Source organism: Mustela nigripes, chromosome 5 (genome assembly GCF_022355385.1).
Source record: "Mustela nigripes isolate SB6536 chromosome 5, MUSNIG.SB6536, whole genome shotgun sequence".
In the NCBI taxonomy this organism is placed as follows: domain Eukaryota; kingdom Metazoa; phylum Chordata; class Mammalia; order Carnivora; family Mustelidae; genus Mustela; species Mustela nigripes.
In genome coordinates this window covers 119,548,752-119,573,373 of record NC_081561.1, presented here as the reverse complement: position 1 = coordinate 119,573,373, position 24,622 = coordinate 119,548,752, and the positions used below count along the sequence as shown (strand labels likewise).

The following is a 24,622-nucleotide window of genomic DNA, read 5'->3' as shown; positions in this document are numbered from 1 at the left end:
CCAGGTTTACACACTTCACAGCACTCACCAAAGCACATACCCTCCCCAATGTCCATAATCCCACCCCCTTCTCCCAAACCCCCTCCCCCCAGCAACCCTCAGTTTGTTTTGTGAGATTAAGAGTCACTTACATGGGGGCTTAAGTGGGTAGGGTGTTTTTAAGATAGAGAAAATAGATCTAGGTCTATGGAGGTACATTATGGCATCATTTAAAAATTAAAGACTTGTAAAAAACCTAAGTATCTTTCCATTTATAGAATGCTGTAAAGTTTACAATTTCATTTGTAAATTCTGCATGTATATAAAACATCTGTATCTATATGTACAAATATATCTAGAGAGAAGATGAATAGTGTCCACCAAAAGGTGAACAGTAACCATCTCTCTAGCAGGATTGTGGGTGGTTTTTAATTTCTTCTTTATGCTTTTCTAAAATGTTTAAATCTTTTAAAATTAGCTTCTAACATTTTTATTATCATAAAAAATTAAATTATACCATTTAAAAGATAGGAATATTTCATAAAATAGAGTAAGTACAAACTTACAGAAATTAAGGAGGTAAAGCTATACTAAACACAGATATTTTTTGACATCCTTTTGTAACCAACACATGGTTTTCCTCTCTAGGAAGACATGGACACACATACCCCACAATTTCTTGGTCCATTCAATTATGAGTGGACATTTGGGTGGCTTCCATGTCTTGCTATTGTAAATAATGGTGCTGTAAACATAGGGGTACATGTATCCTTTGAATTAGTGTTTTTGTATTCTTTGGGTAAATACTCAGTAGTGTGATTGCTGGATTATAGGGCAGTTCTATTTTTAACATTTTGAGGAACCTCCATACTGTTTTCCACAGTGGCTCCATCAGTTTGCATTCTCACGTCCATGGTACAGAAGGGTTACTTTTTCTCCACAACTTCACCAACATCTGTTGTTCCTTGTGTTGTTGATTTTAGCCATTCTAAAGGTGTAAGGTGGTATTGCATTGTAGTTTTTATTTGAATTTTCATGATGATAAGTGATGATGAGCATCTTTTTATGTGTTTCTTGGCCATTTCATTTTTATTTGAAAAAATGTCTCTGTGTCTTCTGTGCATTTTAATTGGATTATTTGTTTTGGGGGTATTGGTTTATATAAGTTCTTTATATATTTTGGATACTAATCCTTTATCACATATGTCACTTGTAAATATCTTCTCTCATTCTATAGATTGCCTTTTAGATTTATTGATTATTTCCTTCACTGTACAGAAGCTTTTTACTTTTATACAGTAAAATATTTTTTTTCTACTTTTATACTTTTATAAGTTTATTTTTGCTTTTGCTTTTCTTTGCCTTGGGGAACCTATCTAGAAAAAAGTTACTATGGTCAATGTCAGAGAAGTTATTGGCTGTGCAGGCATTTTATGGATTCAGGTTTTACATTTAGGTCTTTAATCCATTTTGAATTTATTTGTGTGTATGGTGTAAGAAAGTGATCAAGTTTCATTTCTTTGCATATTGCTCTCAATGTTCCCCAGCACCATTTGTTGAAGTTACTGTCTTTTGCCCATTGGAAAATATTTCCTATGCTGTGGAAAAAACCACCATTGCATTTAGTAGTCATTTCTCTCCTTAGTCCCTTGACTTTCATGATCTTGGCCCTTTTCAAGAGTACTGACCAGTTATTTTATAGAACTGTCTCTCAATTTGGGTTTGCCTAATGTTTCTTCATAATTAGATTGAATATGTATATATAGTATACATTACTATATATAGTAGCTACATTACTCCACTGTAGGTACTTCTTGGCCTTTTCTTTTACAATTAATGCATATTTTTTGCAGAGATGTTTTGAGATTTGAGATTATGCAAATATCCTATTTCTTATCATACTTTCCCACATTATTTTCTGCTCCATTGGTGAATTTTGTCTGGAGCAGTTATTGCTATTCTGATTTTCTGTTTCCACTGTTCCTGGAATTCTGGAAGGAAAAACTTGTTCTTCCCTATTTATTTCTTTTATTCACATATTTATTTATATAAGTATAGACTCATGAGTGTTTGTTTTATTCTATTGGGTAAAATCCTTTGCTGTCATTTATTTTGCTGCACAGATTGTCTCAGCATCCACCACTGGGGCCTCTCACACTGGCTTTATATTTGACATGCCCACATTATTATTTTAACATCACCTTGCAATCTTCTGTCTTGTACCTTTCCCTGCCCTAGCCCTGGAATCAGCAATGTTTCCAAAGAGCCCTGGTTCTTTTTATTAGAGAACAGTTTAGAGAACTCATCTGCTGGCTTGTTGACTGCATCACTCCTTGGGTGTCTTTGCCTCTTAGGCCTACTCACTGGACAAAGCAAGGAAATGTAGGTGTGCATAGACAGACATCTATACCATTTGCATATCTACTTATCTCAGTGCATATGTATATCTGTGTGTGAAAACGTTTGTATTTACAAAACCGTGAGTTCATTTCTAATACCACCAATTCCACTCCAGTACCAAAAAGTTCATTTCACTCTTTTTAAACTTATAACTCCTTTCTCTACCTGTGAAAAACCTGGCTCACATTAATCAAAACATATTTACCATTTCCTCAATCATAGTATATTCCTGATGTCATTTTAGAGTCACTAACCCTTTTTCCTACAAAACCAAATTTACTAGCTAGAGTACTACAATAGTTTGTTTTGTTCTTTTTTGTCCGTGGAAGCTCAAAAAGCTCTTTTCCTTTGTACATTTATACATATACCTACTTGTTCTCTCACTTTTTTCTTTTGCAGTTTTATCATTATTTCATAAATGTCTTAACCTAATAATTTATAACATTAAATATTTTTAACACTAAATGTTTTTTTCAACATAATTTCTAATGGCTGCATAGTTTATTTAATCATTCCCCTATAGTCAGACATTTTGGTGGAAATTTCTCTGTTATAAATTTTTAGTTATGATCATCTTAAATGTTGAGTTGACTTTTTACCAGAAGCCACCTGGTCAAAAGTTTTGTTGTAAAGAGATGGCAACCAGCTTTGTATCCTAAATCCTCTCATTCCTGCAATTTGTAAGACTGTGATAAAAATAAACAAGCCAGGAAGACAAAAGAATATTAGGGTTGCCAATGGAAATTTTGGGGAGAAAATCAAGAGCTGATAAAATTTTCTTGGCTGATTGAGTTTTATAATTTTACCCTATTTTTCTCATTTGATAATGTGGGGTATTGTTGGCCTTAAAAAAGTATTGGTTCAAGCCGTTTGCCAAGCTGCAGCCCTGCTGGCTGATTGAAAATTATACTACTGCCCTCATGGGACATGAGCCTGACCTTGTGTCTATGTGTGGGACTCACTACCACCATCTCTTGCCATAAATCCAACTCCGCTCTTGTTTTAGTATAAGGTGCTAGGCAGTCGCTTAAAGTAAAAGGGTCTGAGTAAAAATAACACCTTACAAGAACAGGGCATTAGTTACTGTTTATAAATTAAACAACGATTTGAGGACTCAAGGAAATAGGTTTTTTCCTTGCTTTATCATACTCATTTACTCTAAAGCTTTTTTATGCCCCTTATTTTATAGAAACATACCATTTATATGAGCCATCATTTAGATTATGAAAACTCTGTAGCCTTGACTACCCATGTCCTATGGAATCTTTCACAGAAAAAAGGCATAGTTGTGTAACCCTTTTCCCTGCTTGAAGTCAGCATATACTCTCCTTTCTTTTGTACCCATTTGAAATTATATATCAAGATCATTTGAGTCATTGTTTTTAGTTTGAGATATTTTTGTAATGGTTCCTTTTAATATGTCACTGTTACTAGTATTTCCATTTCCATCCTCCTGAACAAAAATACAGGTAAAAATTACTGTGCATATCTCGGTTTTTTAAATCTGCTTTAAAAATTCTAATTTGTAAATTGAGTAATTACAGAATTGATTGTTCTTGCCACTCACCTTTGAAACCCTCTTCTTGATTGTGTTAACTGTAATATGTATCTGTAAAATGTTTTAAGTGAAATGACATACTTTCTGTGCTGGATGTACCAAAGGAAAACTTAATTTTTTTTTAGCTTTTATGAGAATATTACAAATAAGAAGTATCAAAAATGAAACTGGCTTGCCTAAATTTTCTAACATTGACAGCAAAGCCAGAACTGCTGTTGTCTGGTGTTTTGATTATAGCTTTCTGCTGCTTTTTAAACAAGAGACAAAGAAATTGATGCTCAGAGAAGTCAAATAACTTTGTTAAGGGTGATTTGCCAAGGCAGTCCATACTGAAACCATTGGAATTACCAGGATTTTAAATCCTACTCTATTATCTCTGATCTTTTCTGAGAAGGGCTGTAAGTCTTTACATTAAAATCATCTTCATTTTTACTTAAAACTAAAATCTTTTAAATCATCTTCATTTAAATGAAAATTATCTAAATACAGTAGTGAGCCAGATAGCATAAGTGTATAGTCACTCCCACTACCTTCTGTTTGGTATTTATAGCAAAACTTCCCAGTAACTGAATGCTTTCAGGTGTTTCATGGAAAAAGGAAAATCAAGGCTGGAGGAGCTGACTCAGTGAGCTGAGAACCAGAGGGCTGTGTGCTTCGATGTGCGCTTCTGTGGTCAGGTTGCTGGGTTATCTAGGAAAGCTTCTTTAAGATGTGGTAGAAGATGGACTTGTCGGCTAATGCTGCTGCAGCCTAAATTTAATAGATCAAAATATTTCTTTTTAATATTTATTTTAAAAGACTTTAGCATCAGTGCCTTTAAAGACTATAAGATGATTCTGTTATCTCGTGAAAGAACACACACACACACAGAGACATGCGACGGCAGGTTGATTAGAAAGGGATCTGGAGACCTTTGCTTCCAAATTTAAATTGGAATTTATGTATGTAAATATCAGATTTGACCAGAATTATTTGGAGAATTGTACACTATCCCCGCACCCCACCACAAAAAATCACTATATCATGATGGCCCGTAAGGCAGACCGTCATTAACAATGATAGTGCTGAACGGTTTTTGAGAACTTCTCTTTGTACCAGGCTCTGTTCTACTTTCTTGGCATTACATTTGTTATACTAGCCTAATGAAGTCGTATAATTATCCTCATTTTACAGATGAACACTAAGTAATTTGCCCAAGATCACATCCAAAAGAAAGAGTTTTCAGCATAGTTTCGGTATATGTAATAAAGATATATCCCACCAGGTTCCCTTTGTCCTATAAGGATGAATTTAAAAATCGTACTCATGGTCTAGTCAGAATTCGTTTTAAAATATGAGAACTTAACAGGAATTTCCACGTTTTTTTAAACCAAGAAGTCCCAGTAGACCATGAATAATATTTTTAATTCATCACTCCCTTTTAATATATAATCAAATCACCTCCTCCTTATTTATTCTTGTTCCCTTCAACAATCTATAGTCACTTTAACCAGTTCCTAAGAACAACCTGTTAATATGCTTGATGTTTGTAATAGCTTTATTATATTACACTACACTACACACTACAGTGTGTAGTAGATAGGCTGTTTGCCTTTTTTATATCAACTGCTTATGCTCTTTCTCAAGGTTTTTATATTATTGTAGATACACAAGAGATTTAACCATTTACTTCCTCACATTCTCCCCTAAAACTTCAAAAATTGAAAATAATGGAGGAAAGACCAGATTGCTGCTACAATTGCCAAGGGAAAGAGAAATGCCAGCATAATTACAAAACAATCCTGTAATGGGGGCGCCTGGGTGGCTCAGTTGGTTGGACGACTGCCTTCGGCTCAGGTCATGATCCTGGAGTCCCGGGATCGAGTCCCACATCGGGCTCCCAGCTCCATGGGGAGTCTGCTTCTCCCTCTGACCTTCTCCCCTCTCATGCGTTCTCTCCCACTGTCTCTCTCTCAAATAAATAAATAAAATCTTTAAACAACAACAACAACAAAAATCCTGTAATGTAGTATAGGCATACTAGAGCAACCTATACATAGATCTACTATTAAAACACACGTACACATATTTTATGTTTCTCTTTCATTCTTCAAAGTTTGCCTACACTGCTTCGGTTAGGTTCTTGGCGTCTTTCACTGGTGAATCACCATCACCTAACGGGGTTCCCATGAAGGCAGTCTTTGTCCATCACACCGATTTTTTTTTTTAAAAAACTTCAGAACTTCTAGCAGCAATAGGCAATCTCAGCAATTCCTTGCCCCAAGATACAGAGCTACCAGCACCCCAAAAGATAGCAGACATCTCCTCTTTACTATTGAGGAAGAGTGTAAAGTTCTGTATTTTGTATATTCTGCATACCAAGCAAGGCACGTGTTTATATAGATTGAATTTTTATTCTATTGTCCTAATGGAAATAGGGAAAGGTAAACCAGGGGACCTACTTTGGTAATAATCTAGGTGATTCAGTGCCTAAAAGCTGTGTTCTGGCAGGTAAGTTTCCATGGTTTTGTAAATTCTTGCACCTAACTTAAATATAAGAACTGCCATTTCACATTATTTTCCTTATTGCTCAGGTCTTTGGAACTACTGTTTTCAGCCTTTCTTCCCTTGCACACAGGGAAACAATATGTAGCTCTTATGCCCCTCAAATTAATGTTAGCACGCTTTGTGTTCTTTTGGGTCTTTTTAGTACCAAAGCAGGGAGAACTTTTTTCTAATTGTGATATAATTGACATACAGTATTTTATTAGTTTCAGATGTACAAAACAGAGATTTGACATTCGTATACATTGCAGAATGATCACCACAATAGTCTAGTTACCATCTAACATGTTCTAATAGGCTTTTTCTATTGTCATAAATGGTGTTAGTCAAAAATAAAAGGTAAGAAGTATATGAATTGAGTAGGTATTTATACTTCTCTTCAGTCGGAGAACCTTGGTAAATTTGCAAAAACTAAATTCTAAAAGTTTACTGGTGAAACTGTTGTTTGGCCCAAATTTCAAACAATAATTTGACTTCTTTGTAAACCATGTCTGATAAAGTGTGTTACATTTCAAATAATCTGTGTCATATTTTTCCTGTAACCCACAGCTATTCTGAAAACACATTGCATTTTCAATCTGTGTTTAAGAGACTTGAACTGATTAACTTAAGATATGTATGTATGCACCTGTCGGAGTTAAGAACAAAAGAATAGGATAAGAGAGAAGGTGATGCAATGATATGAATATTTTTTCATTGACTTAATTTTTTTCAAGGGAGAAGTACTATGGGTCTGGCTGGGTCTGTATTTCCATTTGTAGTAGATTAAAAAGCATAGAAATATTTGATGATGCCAGTAGATAAAACTGCCATGGAGCAAGACTAATGTAACCTTTGAGGAGTATTTACCTATGGGTGCACTAAGCACATGCTCAGTGGCTCGTCAATGTATTGAAGAATGTCAGTGTCAATTAAGTGAACAAGTTTTAGAATCGTAGAGTCAAATACAGTTAGCAGAGAAAATAGGCCAGGTATTGCTCTGATTAACAAAAGAAGTACTTGGTCACATCCTTAACCCAATACTTAAGAAATGTTCTGATATAGCAAATGGTAGATAAAATCTTCCATATATTCTTAGAATCCTTTCACACTTTTAAATGCTTATAATTAGACCAAATGAAAAGATTAAGTGGAGAATACAGCACAATAGACTTCAGATCATTTTGAGAAAAAGATGGCTGGATTATAAGTAAATAATTTCTAGGCTTCCAAAATTGGATTATATGTATTTAGCAATCTGTAATCTAAAGAAGTTAAAAAAAATAATTAATTGCTGTAACTCAAGTCTTTAAAGTATCCTAAAATGAAAATTACACTATTAAGTTTTAAATATTGGATATGTTTCAAGGAATATTAATACTATGAGCATGTATTTGGAGGATTTCGCATCATCCAAAGTAGGCTGGAACCTTATCAATAACTATTTATAATCTCACTGACAAAGATGAGTTGGACATAATTCTTGGCATATAGTACATTTCAATATATCATGGTGAATGGAATGCATAAGTATTTCACTTTTTCTTTCTAGTTCTTTATTAGGAGAGGATTAAAAGGGAGATTTATTATGTGTGGATTCTCACAGTGTTTTTGAGATTATCTGCCAAATCTGTATTGTCTACCAACAAATGTAGTCTGTTTATTATAAACATGAGTGTGACCTTATCAAATTCATGGAGACAGGGAAGTCTAATTCAGGCTGCTTTCCTGGCAAAACTACCAGGAGCTCAGATCTTGCCATGGAAGCCTCATGAAGTTTTGTTAATGGATGACTATTTAAAAGCAAATAATTCTAAATGAACTTAATCCTGAATGACTATTTTTCCAAGTGCAGAGATCCACACTATGGTGCAGAATTACCATCCAGTTGAATCACTGTATTGTACATCTGAAACTAATATAACACCATATGTTAGCCATCAAAATGTTAGAATCAAAATAAAAACTTAATAAATATAAAATCATTATCCAGTTGGTAGATATTTTTTCATGTATCAAAGATACATTTTAATTCCTCAGTAGAATGCGGGAAACAACACTTAAAACAAGGTACCATCCCCCCCCCCCCAAGAAGCAACACAGAGCTGATGCGTGTAGTATTTCCAAAACTAACACAAATGTGTGTGGATTTTGAGGTCTTAAACAACTTTACTTATTCTTGTGGATTTATAGGCAATCTCCCCTCAAGGACTGTAATATAATTTGGAAGGCTGTTTCCCCCTGGGTGACTCTACCTGAAAGCTTTTGTATGACAATTTGGTGATGGTTTATTGATGATGTGATGCTATTATGAAGGATCCTTCTACCCCCAGCTCCTCTCCTCATACCCACATAACAACCCTTTTCCCGGTTGGGGCTATAGGAAATGAGTAATGCTTAACCCATTTGTGTGATCAACTCACTTAAGCAGCTACTGTGAAATGTTAATCACAACTTTAATTTGTACTGCATTAGCATTTTGATTAACTTGTAGGCTTGCTAGCACACTTGAAGCGCTTTTACTCATAGTTAGAGCTCGGAAATGACTTTTTGATTAATTAAGTTTGTTAGACAGCAGCTGAGCTTCCTGAATGCTAACCTTCTGGGGGTAAAAGTTCAGGAGAAAGTTACAGTGAACAACTGTTGCTATTGAAAAAGAGTCTTATAAATGTACTTATAGCATTTTAATTATTGACAAAATACTGTATCATTACTTGCAACTGACCTGAACCTTTAAAGGAGTATGCCTTTCTGTCAAGAAAGCCGTTTTTTTTTTTTTTTTTTTTTTTTTTTCCCCAGGTTTTCCCATCATTGTAAAACTTCTGGGAGCCCTTGAACCACATAGTGCATTTTCTAGCAGATGTCTAACAACAAATGTTTTAACAAGCTGCTTTGGATGAATTTCCATAGTTTTTTTTTTAATAACCTTTATATTTTAGAACAGTTTTAGATTTACAGAAAAGTTGCAAAGATAGTTCAGAGAGGGCCTACTCCTCCCACAGGCAGTTTTCCTGTAATATAGCTTCTTACATTAATAAGGTACATTGTCCATGATTGATACATTATTATTAACAAAAGTCCATACTTAGAATCCTTTTCTAGGATCCCATTCAAGGTACCACCTCACGTTTAGTTGTCATGTCCTTAGACTCCTCTTGGCTGTGAGTTTCACAGACTTTGTTGCTGACGATCTTTCCATAGTATTTTGCAATTCTCATGACATTCTATAAGTAGTCACTTGACTTCTATAAATTAATGAAAATCCTTTTCTCTCACTCTAGACTAAATAAATCTTTCTCTTAAACTCTGTCAGTTTATCATCTTTATGTTATCTAATTTTAACACAAGTAGCAACATTATCTAGCCATTTCAGCCTTTGTCATAATCTTATTTTCATGTGGTTGCTGCAGTCCCTACGCTACCACTAGGTACACAAGGATGACTAGCAGGAGATGTGAGGAAAAAGAGAAAAAGTTCCTTAAAGAGAGGAAAGGATAAAGGGAGGGAAAAGGGAGGGAATAAGTCAGAACACTAAGGGTGGAGGAGCTGGCGGTCATCTGTCTCGCACCATATGTACACTCTACATCCCCAAAGCCTTGATGACACCAAGGACTAATTCACAGACTTTTCAAATAAATGCAGAGATTTTTCAATAATAGGCCTTAGAGCTTCATCATATTATCTTCCTCTCAATAACTCCTAATGTATATTGAATGATAGTTTTTCTTTTGCTGGTCAGCAATTCTGTTTCCTTCCAATGAAGTTGACTTTAATTCAGTCACAGTACTCAAAGTTCCTGTGTTACCCTTGAATTGCTTAAATTCAGAATTCAGTTGGATTCCAAAAGATATGTAATGCCTACCTATAAAATATTAACATGTACTCATTACCAAATGATGGATTCAATTAATTTCAAATTTTTAAGTTTTTGAGAATTGTATTGTTAAAATTCATACAGAGACAGTAATTGATGAAATGCCTGATTATTTTGTCTGGAGTTTGTGTTTTTCTGTTATGTAGGGGAGAAAGGTTAGGTTAAATCCTTCTTGAAATAAGACAGGGTAGGAGTGCCTGGCTGGCTTAGTCGGTAGAGCAAGTGACTTCAGATCTCAGGGTCATGGGTTCAAGCCCCACACTGGGTGTAGAGCCTACTTAAAATTAAAAAAAAAAAAATTAATTTAAAACAACAGCCAAAGTCAATGTAAATCATTCAGCAGTAATGGAATATGGTGTAACAAACGCAGGTAATTAATTGGAAAACCAAGATCAAGTCTTAATTTCATTTTGACTGGTGTGATTACATAGCCACTGAACACCTGGAAGCTTCTATTTTTCCATCTGTGAAAGGAGGACGGTACGGATACCCTTCCTCACACTTGGTATTGTTTTGGATTAAGGGTGAGCTATTTACGAAAGTGTATGATAGTCTGTGCATTCTTACCCAAATATTTTACTCACACCATATATGCATACAGTCTATACAGCTTGACTTTAACATGTAATTCAGTGTTTGGGACTTTTAATAATTGAATGAAATTTTATCTGCCATAATACAGACAGAGAGATGTTGTCAAGCTTGCATTTTAAGTATAGTATAGTGGCAGAAGACAAGGAAAAGTAGACTAGATTTGATAAATATGTCTTTTGCCAAAGTAGTAACACCACCATGAAAATGTGGTTGAATTTAAATGCTAAGACCAAGCCTGATATGCTTAGAGAATTCTTGAAATTGATTCAAAATAAATGTTCAAGACATGAGTTAGATTCAAGTCATAAAGCATGCATTTGGCTCCAAGACTCCTAGAGCTTAAAAAATTTTTCCAGAAAGCCCCCATTTTCTAAACACTTAATTTTTTTATTGTTTTAGGAGTGAGGGGTGGCGTTGATTTTTATAGTTGGTGGTGGTGGTTGTTTTACTGTGGCATAAAGCCAAGTACTTCAGAAGTTCTTGAGTTTTTACCTGGACTTCTCACCTGGCTTCCCAGCAGCATCTCAGTTAAAATGTGTTAAAAACCAAGCTCATCACCTTCTCTCCTATAAGTAAATGACAGCTCCACAGTTTCTATTAATTATGATAAGGTTTTAATTGTAGCATAACTTGATAAATGAATACAATGCTAGAAATTATATTTCCATCTTATCACAGCTGGAAATGGCAAAGAATTCTCAATCATCAATCAACTGAAGTTCATTTCAACTTAGTAGGAGAAAGTTTCATACACACAGTCAGTGCCCATCCATTTTCCCCTATACTTAGAATCATCCTAGCTTTGCCGTGCAAGTAGCGTGCCAAGTAGAAAGTGGATGTGAGGTAAAGGGGGATTAAGTATTTGCCTAATGTTTATGCTAAACTGGTTAAGAATCTCCAGAGTTCTATCTCCTCCATGTACTAAAAACTACCTTTGTTGTTGAGCATTAGATCTCTGTAAGAGACTTTAAGGTGATTTGGAGAACTGAGCCATGATCTCCAGCTGCTACCAAAGTCAGCCCCACTCTGGGGAGGAGCAGATACCTTATTAGCCTTTACCTATGAGGAAGATTGCTCTCAAAGTCAGTGAGACACAGGGAATCCATCCTGGGCTCAGTCATACAAAGGTAGGTCAGTACAGGCTATCAGGACCCTCACATCCATTTGCCCAGACCATCACCTGGCCTTAGCTTCTTTAAGTATGTACCTCTGAACAGTAACACAGGCTTCCCTACTCACACTGAGATCCAAGCCCACATCCTCCAGCTCAGCCTGAGACCCTGGGACTGTCATTAGCTTTTTCCTCTGGCTCTCTTGTATTTGGACGCCTGTCCTGATGAACTGTTTTTGTCCATTCCATTCATCTGCTCTGACCTTCCATGCCCTGCCCCTCAAAGCCCTGTACTACTCAGTCCAGAAATCAACACCAAAAGGCAGAAAGGAAATCTGTTAGAAAGAATGGACTATTTTAGGGTGTTCTTTTCATCATATCACAGGAAAACTTTAAAAATAGAGACCTCTTTGTTAAGATTTACTGTGTTCCAGGCGGTATATTCGATACCTTGCATAGTACATTTTCTCACTGTACCCTCATAACACCCCTGCAAGGAGGTATAATAAGGTATAATGCCCCCTTCTGTAAATGAGAAGCCTAGCAGAGTAGGGTTAAGAAATTTCCCCAGATTCTGGGCGTCTGGGTGGCTCAGTGTGTTAAAGCCTCTGCCTTCGGCTCAGGTCATGACCCCAGGGTCCTGGGATCGAGCCCTGTGTCAGGCTCTCTGCTCAGCGGGGAGCCTGCTTCCTCCTCTCTCTCTGCCTGCCTCTCTGCCTACTTGTGATCTGTCAAATAAATAAATAAAATCTTTAAAAAAAGAAAAAAAAAAGAAATTTCCCCAGATTCACATAGTAAGTGGGACAAAATTAGGACTGAAATCTATGTCTGTTTGACACTAAAACCTTGGAATTTTTTTCTTTGGCAAGTGTGCAATAACTTAGGCAGAAGGTTGTTATGATCGTTGTAATTGGATTTTTACCAACATTTCTCAGACAACAGATATTACCTTGAGTGCACTGGGCTTGAGTTAACAGAATATTTCTAGATTCCTGCCATCAAGAAATCTGTAGTTTAAAGAGTACATGTGTAAACAGAATCACAATAGGATAACGGTGGCGTGTATCAAGAGCAGCTGACTCATGGGAGAAGAAAGGAATATCTGCAGTCCATCTGGAAGAATCAGGGAGACTCCACAGTAAGAAGTAGACTTTGAACTAGACAGGAAAGATGAATCGGAATTTCCCAGGTAAACAAGTAGAGCAGGATTTGCCAAAAGAGAACGGAAGGAATAAGGGTAAATTTGGAGAAACAGCAGTAATGTAGTAATGCTATATTAGGAGTACAGGGAGGGAAGGGCCGGAGTGAAAATCTAGGACCAGCTAGATCACAGACCAGAACTGCCATGCAGAGAAGTGCTGGCTTTGTCCTCTGCGTGGTGCAAAGCTATTGAAGAAACCTGAGCAGACGAATGGTAGGATCCCTGTCTCCTCTCTGATCATTGGTAACCATATAAAATATGGATTGAAGAAAAATTAGTTGAGAATGAAGATGAAGAGGCAGTTATATTATTCCAGGTGATTGTTGTTGAAGGTCTGCGCATAAGACTGTGATGGGGGCGGAGGTAGAGAGCAGAGAAAACAGACCCGACTAGGGAATGATTGAGCAGAGAGCAACGTTCATTCACCACATTTGGGTAATTGCAAAACCTTTTTTCATCCCAGATTCTTGGTCTCTCTACCTGCTTTTCTCAAAATTAAAACAAGAGAAATAATAGTTTTCAATTCATGACATGGCTTTTCATTTACTTCATGTAAGCAATCACTTTGCATGATTTTTTACGTTTTCACATCTGGATCATACAATGAAAAATTGTGGGGAACGCTCATAAATTTTATGAAATCTTTCAACTTCATCATGAAAACTTCAAAGTTAAAAACATATGGTCTATCCATCCAGCTCTTCTTGTATGTGAGCTTTTGATCTGGAATTTATTTCCAGTCAAGTTATAATGTAAAGTAAAATCGTCACAGTTACCCCACCTTACAACTTCTAACACCATCGTGATACCATATTAGATATGATTATTCATTTCTTTTTTCTTTTCTGTTGCCTTACAGAACTCAAGAGTTGTGACTTATGAACTAATGCTTTTTTTAAAATCATGATCTTTTGTCTCATATACTTCAAAGAAAGGCAAAGCATTTTAATCAGCTCTGTAGAGAAATGGGAAGAATGGAAGTGGATTTTCCCTAGATTGATGAACATGTGCACTCATACATGTATACACATTGATAAGCACCCATATAAATACATCTCTTGTACCAGTCTGAGGCTTTATCGTATATGGTAGACTCACGGGTGCTAAAACCCACTTTGACCATTTTATCACATTAGTCATGAAAGCCAGAAATGTTGATGAATTTCCCTGTAATGTATATAAAAAGACAACAGATTAGTTTAGCCAGACGTTTTTAAACAATTTTACTGTTTGTTAAGTTAGAGGACACAGAATAGGAAATTCAAAATTTAGAAGGAAAATGTGGCTGCCTCTGTCATATTAAGTAGTATAACAAATTAATTTTGCTAGCATAATATGCCTTGACAATGATTTCTAAAAATGTTCTAATAGTTTAATACAACATTTTATAAATATTTTGGCGATGAGTCATTTACCATTTATACTATCATTTTCAGCATTTACTAGGTACATCTCTTTTATCCTATCTTCATATCTTCATTTCCCTAAAATAAGAGAATACACTTCTCAAACTGTATAAAGTAGCTGCCTCAGATCATGATATTAACTTATGTGTCTTTAAGTCAGCATTCTCCAGAATCTAATTTAATTGAAATAGCTTTGCCTGTGTAAACTTCTCCTTTGTTTAAATAAGATTTCACTGTTTAGTTTTGCCTTAAGCAAATGCAGCCGTTTGTTTGTCCATAAAACATTAGATTAAATGTATAGACTAATATGAATAGCTTCGCATCATTCCACTTGGACCACTGGCAGTTGCCCCATTTGTAAGTATGTAGTGTATTATTTTTATTGAAAACCAGGTCTCTGTTTTCAGCCTGCTTTTGGGAGAAACTAAATTTTTGGCAAGAAAACCTATTGCTTTACCATTATCTATATTAAATTTGGATAAGACTTCCTGAGATTTACTCTTTAGGTGCAGTTTCTAATGCTTTTCATACAGTGAATTATAGAGATATTTGTTCGTAAAGTACACTGAGTCTTTCTCTTTGTTTTATTACTGGTTTCCAGTATAACCTGGCTATATTTGCTACCCTTAGAAAAGCTAAATATTTGGCACTTTATAAGAAGTAATGTGCAACAGATGCTACTGAGAGTTCTGGTTCATTCTTTCCAATCCAACTGTGGTTTACTTTCTGGTTTTCATTTTGATTATAGCAGTTTAGAGGTATAATGCTTATTTTGTGTTTGTTTGTTTTCTGTTAAGGTTAACATGAGATCCCCAATAGAGAAGGCAAGTCCCATGGTATTCTTGTAATATGTGGATTTTTTTTCCCCTGCAGGCAATGCTGGATGTGGCTGCAAACCAGGGCTGGCTGGTGACAGCCCTAAATATCACCAATCTGGTTCAGATGGTGATCCAGGGTCGGTGGTTAAAGGATTCTTCTCTTCTTTCAGTACCAAACATAGAACACCACCATCTTCATGTTTTCAGGTAATAGTTGTAATTTCAATTTAATTGGCTTTTTTAATTTCAAAAATAATATTTTCTTTACATGTGTGGCCGCTGGAATTTCATGTTATGTCTAGGATATTGATTCTTTAAGTGAAAATGCCTGTTTCCCAGAGGGAGACAGGGCCCAGTGATCTCAGCTGGAATTTGAACATCTACCACAAGCTGAATCACAATTCATTTTACCCTTCCCTTGTTTTCTGTTTGCAACATTACTTTCATTTCTATGTTAACTGCATTTATTCCTTTACAATATCAGCCTTTATTTTGAAAGAAGTTGTGAAAGTGCCCTGTGATCTAAACCAAAGTAAATGACTAGTTTCTCGTATTGCACCATAGATTTGAGGGATCTGAAATCCCCTGTCAGAGGTAAATTGCACATCTACAAAATGTCCAAAATTGGGTAGTTATACATACTAGCAGCCTGAGATAGAACCTGTACTAAAAAGAAGGGTTTCTGTTATCAGATTACTTAACCTGTAGGTCCTGTGTACATAGCTGCAAATATTTTAGCAGGAAAAAGAACAGTACAGTTTACAGGTGTTTAAATGAAAGTGTTGGTTTCACACCAGTGTTTCACTTCGGTTGAGAGATACTTTGCAGCCAAATGTTGGTTCACAGTCATGTAGACAAACGGAACAGTGCAGCTGTAGGTTGGCATTATGTACCCATTTCCTCCTGTCAGCTGGACTAAGGGTGCGCTCATTTGAGGCATCTAGATACAGATGCCAACCAGAACCTCACACACACATGGGGGTCCCCTCAGAAAGTCCCTCAGTTGGACTCAAGTGTACTGGGTTCCAAAGCAGTTATTTCCATGGTGCTTCAGTCCCCACCACGGGATGTCCTAGACACTAAAACGAACATTCAGAGAGTGAGCCACACCAGCGGCAGGTGCATGAGGAGAAAAGTAGACACCGCATGTCTGTAGCTCAGTTTCAGGAACCCTTCCAATACGGTATTAAAAGTTACGGGAGTTGGGTTTCAACAATAAAGTAGGTACATAAGGGTACTATTGTAACACAGCACGCAGATCTGTTATGGAAAGCTGCTTGGGGTCTAGGAGATTTGATCCAGTTCTTTGCTGTCACCCTGAAAAGCACTATATTTATATGATTTCAATTGTATTTTTCTTCTTGCTGTATAAACAGGAAATAGAGAGTAAAATTTAGGTGGACTGTGTTCTTGGGGCTCTGCCACTATTGTGCTATAGAAATTTCAAAGATTCCCAAAATGTGCTTTTAACTGTATGTTCCCAACAACTTAAAATGAAAATTTTATTCAGGTAATTGTGTTAAAGACACTTGCCTGCATCCATTAAAGAGACCTCCCAGGGCTCCAGTTCAGCGCTTGAACCACATAGAAGCACTAGTATACATTAGTGCCTTCCTATAGACACGTACCCCCTCCCTGTAAACCCTGCTTGTTACTGAGCTCACATTTGATTTATGCATCTTATGTCATAATAGCCATACTGCCTTGGGTTGATGTATTAGACAATCTGGCTGACTTTAAAACTTAATGATAATGGCCTTTAAAAAGTTGGAGAGTAATCTTAGTTTTAAAAAACTGTCTTCAGGGGCACCTGGGTGGCTCAGTGGGTTAAAGCCTCTGCCTTCAGCTCAGGTCATGGTCTCAGGGTCCTGGGGTCGAGCCCCACATCAGGCTCTCAGCTCAGCGGGGAGCCTGCTTCCTCTCTCTCTCTGCCTGCTTCTCTGACTACTTGTAATCTCTATCAAATAAATAAATAAAATCTTTTTAAAAAAAAATAAAAAAATAAAAAACTGTCCTCATTAGGTAAATGACCAATGTCAGGAATTCTCATTTGTTCTATGAAAGAATTCGTTGGTTAATGCTGGTATTATTTCCCAGGAAATGGAGCCCAGGTATAAAGGGCGGACGTGGTGGGGGCCATGGCGTCATTGATTGCCTTCCGGAACTGATCCATGCCTGTGGAGGGAAAGACCATGTATTCAGCTCCATGATGGAAAATGAACTGCCAGCTGTGAAAATGAAGCAGGTCAGGCCATTGTTTCTGTGTTTCAAAGCTTCCTTATTCTGTCTGGGAAATTACACCAAGAGTTTTCTAACTTAAAGCTTTGGTTTTGGGATCAGACTCACCCATGTTTAAATTCTGTATGCCATTTACTATGATTATGAACATGGACATATCATACCTGTCTCATGAAGCTTTATGAAAATGAAGCAGGATATTAGTATTTCAGCTGCCTTATGCATTTCCTAATATAGAACAGAATTTAATAATAGTATTAAAAATAATTACAATAACAAAAATTAGTAAGCACATTGGCATTATTGGAAGTTGATTCCATATAATGCTATTAAACCAGCTTAGAAAGGCCTACAGTAGCTTGTCTATCACTAACTAGGCTACATTACCCACTTGGTATAAATTTCAGTTGGTTGACTTTCATGCAGTTCCCTCAGCTACGTTCTTATACCCTCCCCTTTTAATCACTTTATTGTTCCTAGATTCTAAGTAAACTTCTTATTTGTACACCATATGACTTAGATAGAAAGCTAAATCTATGTTGTAAAAGACAACATAGGTCATGTCTCCAAACTGTCTTTGGAAAGGCCAAAACTATGAATGAACAATGCCAGAAATATTTGGCATATATAGACTTTTAAGTCTTAAGCAGTTTTACCCTAAACATGCCAAACATTCAGGATTTATAACATAATTAACATATTGACTTGCAAATGCAGATATTAAAGAAACTTCCAAACCATGTCGTTCTTTTTTTTCCTAATGGAACTTAGTTTTGAGTAACTTAGAAATAAGTATTACAGGCATTAAAGTCTGATTGTTCAATTTCTGTTGAACTCAAAATTGGCACAAGAAACAACTTAAATATTCATAATAAATACCTACCTTTCTAACTAAATTACCATCAAAATTATGAATAAAAACAATATATTTAAACCAAAACAAGACTTCTGTTAGTAACAACAGATTTCTAACCTAACATACACTGATTTCAAGCCAAGTTTTAGATGTGATGAAAAATTAGAACATTGTTATAATTAGTTCAGGGAGAACTCAGAAGTAAACTTACTTAATTTATTTGCATAAATTGCCATTCTGTTATCTTTAAAACCAAATGCAAATTGGCTCAGTCTGATATGATGATGGTTATTTGGCTCAAAAGTGCTTCAATTTGCAGAGCAATCTGGTGTCGGCTCTGCAGTGAGGCGATCCCAGGTAACATACAAATCCTGAATTATTCCAGAAATTAGTATGTTTAAAGCATCAATTTAAGTGCTAATTGCAGTAGTAATGAGAAAAAGCAGTACGACTGTGAGATTTGCATCTTCTACCCCATCAGTATGCCTGGAACGGCTGCTGACTGGCAGAGGATTTGGCTGCTAATTAAATAATTGTATGCATGGCAGTGCTCTTGCCTGATTCAATAGATGAAGATTAATCCTCAGATAAATATGTTTGGCTGGTATTGAAATGTCTTAGCAGTTTCCTTAAAAATAGCTTGTGTTTTTTTATATGTGTGTGTGTGTGTGTGTGTGTGTATACATACACACACCCAACAAATATATGTGTACACAAGGATGAATAATAATAATATCGTGCTACAAAAAAAGATCACATATACATAAAAACCAGATCTGATTTTTGGGAGCCTCATAAAGTAAAATCCCAACAAGTTGCTAATAACTGAAAACACCTTTGGTAACTAAGTTAATAGTATAAGTAACGAAACATGGTCTTGCTTAGTGCAGTAAATGTTACTTGTGTTGTCTCACCAAGTTAAATGCTTGACAAAAATTGTGTATTTAAGTGTCCCTTCTTCACTCTCCCATCCTGGCCAGACTTAGAACATCAAATGGTATAGCTTCTATGCTCAGTGACTCTTGATTCTAGCAGGGGATAGGCCATATGGTACCTCGAAGCACAGTGTAGACCATTCTGTAGCTTGGCTATTTCAAGATCTCTTCCAGACATAATTTTGGATTCACAAGACAAGTTATAGGATTGTAGGTGGATTGAAAATTTGCATTAGATTTACATTTTTTGAATTCCTAAGGGGTAGTTTGATTCATCAAGGCTACTTCATTTCAATTAGGTACACTAGGCAGCGTTGAAGTCTTAGCAAACAGAACATCAAAGCCTATGAGGAATTCGATGGTATAGAGTTAAGAAAGAAAAGAAAATACAAAATTAAAGTATTCATGCACTTTTAAAAACTTAGAAGCTAACAACTGATAAAACCAACCAATATATTGAGAAGTTTTCTTGACTGATAGTAATATTCTAAATAATTATAAGTGTTAGGAAAAGGTAACAGTGTTATTGGATAACATTAAGTTTATTTTGTTACATTCTTTCTGTAGACTTAGAAATTCATTTGTTAAAGATGAGCACTTGCTGTATGCATACTGATTTCTCAAAATGCCTTTCAATTGAAAGAGCAAGAATAAAATTGGTAAAATATTTTCTGTCCCTTTAATATGCATCATTTTAATTGGTATTCTCAATGTAATGCCAAAAGCACATATTTATTTCTAGAAGGACCCTTACAGGGTTCGTAGTAATATACAAACATGTGGAAATGTTTCCCTCTCAGAATAAATTTGGAATCTGAACAAACAAATCATTTTGTACAGTCAGTAGTCAGTGAGTGATGCTGAGTGACATCAACAATTGCATCACAACTTTTATTTTTTTCAAATTGTATATCCCCCAGTAAAGCCGTCTGCCTTAGAAGTCATGTATATGTTACACCAGATGTTCCTCTAAAGCAGACCAGCTGAAAACAAACATTTTTTTTAAACTAACTGTTGAGTGTAGTCAGTAGCCACTCAGTATCTAGGCGGGATTTATAGTGAAGGAGTCACATGACACGTTTAGCGAATGATTAATAATTTTTTAGTTGCTTTTAAAAGGACTTTAAACTACAGAGATTAAAAGCACACTATTTTTACCCACCAACAAATGAGTACAAGAAAAACTCGGAAATCTGAGTAAGAACTGTGGATTGTGTCAGTGTCGCTATCCTGTATCAATATTGTACGTTAGTTTTGAAAAATGCTACCGTTGGGAAAACTGGGGAAACAGTGCACAGGATCTCTCTGTATTATTTCTTACAACTGCAGCGGATCTAGATGAATCTCCAGACAAAGAGGCTGATTTTGTTCAAAGCACAGTTTCTTGATCACTGCATTTTCCATTAACCGTTCCTTATTATTTTTCTTCTGTTTTTTATTCAGGCGTGGAATTTCTTATCCCGCTTGCCAGTGATAGATGTTGGCTTAAGCGTTAAAGGCTGGTGGGATGACTCAGTGGAGGGACACGGTGAACTCTCTATCACAACACTGACTTCAGACAAGCGAAATGACAACAGGTGGATCAGATTGCACGCTGATCAAGAGTATGTGCTTCAAGTCAGCCTGCAGCGAGTGCACTTTGGGTTCCACAAGGTATGGTGTTTGGTTTCCATTCTCAAATGCTTCACACCAGATCCCGGCATGCGCCACCACACATAGCTTTTATATTACTAATGTGTCCGTGTCACTGATGAATCCTGCTTTCTCAACTGGCCTTAAGCAGCAAGAGTCAGTCTTCTGGAACCAGTCAGTCCTCATGGGCCACTTGTCAGCCCCAGAATATGCACCTTACATAATACTATCTTGCCTGGAGTCCTGTGTTCATGGGGTCTGTCTACTCAGGCCTGAATTTTCCTGGGATTTGGAGTACAGATTCTCTGGCCCTACTTATCAGACTGGCTGCATCAGAATCTAGGGGAGGTGGGGAGAAATCTCAAAATCCTTGTACCCAGCACCCCAAAAGATTTTTAAGGTTAGAGAAGCACTACCCATGGGCACTTTGAGACATAGAAACCACAGCTAGCCAGGTGCACAGGAGGGCAGAGCTTTCCTACTCAGCGCTGTGAGTTTGAATAAGACACGAAAGTGTTTTATCCTATGCCTCAGTTGCCACATCTTCCTGCTTTCTTCACTAGAAGGCACACGAGAGAACTTTGCCAGTGTTCATACAGGCAACAAATCTACAACATGCTTATTTTAAATTACTCTGGTCTTTTCTGTTACTTATGACACAGAAACTTAAACATTCAGCCGCCTAAGAATATTAGTACAGAGCATGTGAGCAGATTGGTTTTTAGTACCATAATAATTGAAATAAAGAACTTGTCTTCTGTGTCACCCCGTACCATCAGGGCACTCCCATATCTAAAATAAGTCCTCAGATGAAGGAGGGCACGTGATGTGATGAGCACTAGATGTTATCTGCAGCCAATGAATCATTGAACACTACACCAAAAACTAAGAATATGCTATATGTTTGCTAATTGAATTTAAATTTTAAAAATAAAATAAAATAAGCCTTCAAGAATGAGGCTGTTGTTAATGAGTACTGTTCTCTCTGTTTCAAATAGAGAGCGGGCAGGAGCTATCTGTCATTACATCTTTTTAGCACTGTGCCTTTGGATCCCATCTCATTTAATTTCTAATTCTAAAAATCAGTCAGTATAAGTATGAACTGATTGGCCTCTGATAGTCCAAAGGCTTTAATATGAGCATTTTTAGATGACCTAATTTATCCCAGCTTATACAAAAAGATAGTAATAATCATACAGATAAAATCATGGGAAAACAACTAAGATTTTTCTACCTTACCATTACTCCTTAAAAATTAGACTTAATCATACTAGACTTAATCATACTAGAAAAACTCTCAATTTGTTCTAAATGCTGTAAAAATGCATTGCTCTCAGACCCTTTTAAAATGTCTTAAGTGCAGCATCTCCCTCTAGAATATTTAATGATGTGTGATTGAGAGCATGTCATTATTAGTAAATTTTATGCCATAATGTCATTGTCTTAAAAGAATCACTAAAATAATCTCATATTTCGTAAAATCCATCTAAAGACTTCAAGTGCTGCCATTATGGTGATGTAGGTTCTTGGATTTTGCTGATTAATGTATTTTACAAATCGCTTGGCTTACAATTTCCCATTCCTCGAAGAAAGGATTTTTAAATATTGCCATATTAGAATATGTGCTTTTTTATGTGAGTTTTATTCTTGGGTCGAGGGAAAGTATTTATATTACATAGTCTGTATTATCTTGAGGTCCAGGGTCTAGTCTTGATGTCTTTTCCCTCTAGGTATCAGTTTCTTTTGAATAAGGCTTTGGAAGATTTAGTTAACATGATTATATCTTAGTTCGTTCATCTGCAATTGGGGTATTAATATCACTTACAAGAATGATGTGAGAATTTACTAATTTGGTGATAAGATTCAGGGCTTTCTGTTCTAACTGAGCCAAATATTCTGGGGGTTATAGCCACAAAGTAGTATCTATAATGTGCTTCAAGATGCCTGAAAAATAGTAGGTGATAGCATATCAAAGACACCAAACCAGAAAATTTAAAACATCCCAGATAGATATACTGAACCATGTAGATTTATGGCCGTCAAGGAAAACAACTTAGCCTTTTAACCACAACCAAGGGGCATAGAAAGTCTAGACATTATTAATGGTTTATCTTTTTTTTTTTTTTTTCTGGTTTACAGGGAAAGCAAGACAGCCATGCAGTTACTCCCCGATTTCCCAAATTAAAAGATGAAGGATGGTTTTTGATACTAGGAGAAGTGGATAAGAGAGAACTTATCGCTTTGAAAAGAGTAGGATATGTTCGAAATCATCACGTTGTTTCCATTTCTTTTTATACGCCTGAACTACCTGGAAGGTAAGCAGAACCTCACCACCAGAGTTCTGCAAGAATTAAAGATGTCTGTGGTTTTACGTTTTGTTCTGTTTTCATGTTTTAGGTATATCTACACACTCTATCTCATGAGCGATTGCTACCTCGGCCTGGACCAGCAGTATGATATTCATCTCAATGTCACACCCGCAAGCATTTCCGCCCAGGTCAACGAGGAGGTCTCTGAGGCCTTGACTGACCTGGAAGTGAAGTAATCTGACCCGAACAATCCATCGGAGAGAAGTGGTTAAGAAGTCTGGCTGGTCATTCATCTAGACGAAGTCGAATTACTTGATGTTTGCCTTGGTGGAATCAACTTCTGACCTCAAGACACCCAGGAAATCGACAGCGGCCGCAGTATTGACTCCAGCGGCACAAGGCTAGCTGCGGTGCCTTTTCACAATTGTTGCCTTTTATAGCGTCGTCTTCATGGGTTTCTTGATATGTGAAATGAACACGCATGTAGGAGAAACTTTGTGTCTCTTGAGATGAGATTTAAAAAATTACCCATCCAGTTTTGCATCTCACAGTGTAATGTTTACAAGAATGTTGGTTCATTTTTTTTTTTCTAAGGGAAGCTACACTGAGAAGTGACAGTGTTAGGGTTTGTGGTAAGAGATTTCTAACCCTGCCGCATAAAACACATTAAGATAAATCTGTATGGAGGCACATAATGTCAGTCATTAGCAAAATTTATACTTGGATCACATGTAGTTTCAGAATTTCTTATAGTCAAAAATGTTAATAATATATAATGTAAAATTATATTGCAGAGCCCAATGATGATAAAGAAAACCGAATATACTGATCTTAGAAAATGTAGATACTGTAACTGGTGGAAATAAAATGTTGAGAGTGCCACTTCAGCACAGACTGATTCGATTATCTCTCCTTCCTTCCCATTTATTCCCCCTTAGTCTTCTCTTCCTTTCGTGACCTGTACTTTAAGACTTTACTTCCATTCTTTTTCTTATGTATTTATTTACACAAGGAGAGAAGTGCAGTCTAATTCGTGTCGTAACATGGACAGACCACACAATACTCTTCTTCATCTTTATACTTCCCAAGACAAGTCTGGGCAAACAGAATATTTCCAACCCCTACAGGTAGGTTTTCACTTGTGATAAAGGAAGTATCTCTCTGTCCATACGGTTTCTATCATGAAAG

General features: G+C 36.3%; 1 protein-coding gene across 1 annotated transcript in view; it reads left to right on the top strand.

The window, feature by feature from the left end:
* The window catches only part of ASCC3 (activating signal cointegrator 1 complex subunit 3), a 336,478-nt gene extending 312,157 nt beyond the window's left edge, over positions 1-24,321 (top strand). The window contains exons 38-42 of the mRNA XM_059401113.1: positions 15,520-15,671; positions 17,562-17,709; positions 20,937-21,146; positions 23,265-23,440; positions 23,523-24,321. Of these exons, the coding sequence (XP_059257096.1) occupies positions 15,520-15,671; positions 17,562-17,709; positions 20,937-21,146; positions 23,265-23,440; positions 23,523-23,670 (834 nt within the window). The 3' untranslated portion in view covers positions 23,671-24,321. The remainder of the gene's footprint in view (positions 1-15,519; positions 15,672-17,561; positions 17,710-20,936; positions 21,147-23,264; positions 23,441-23,522) is intronic.
* The last annotated feature ends 301 nt before the right edge of the window (positions 24,322-24,622 follow it).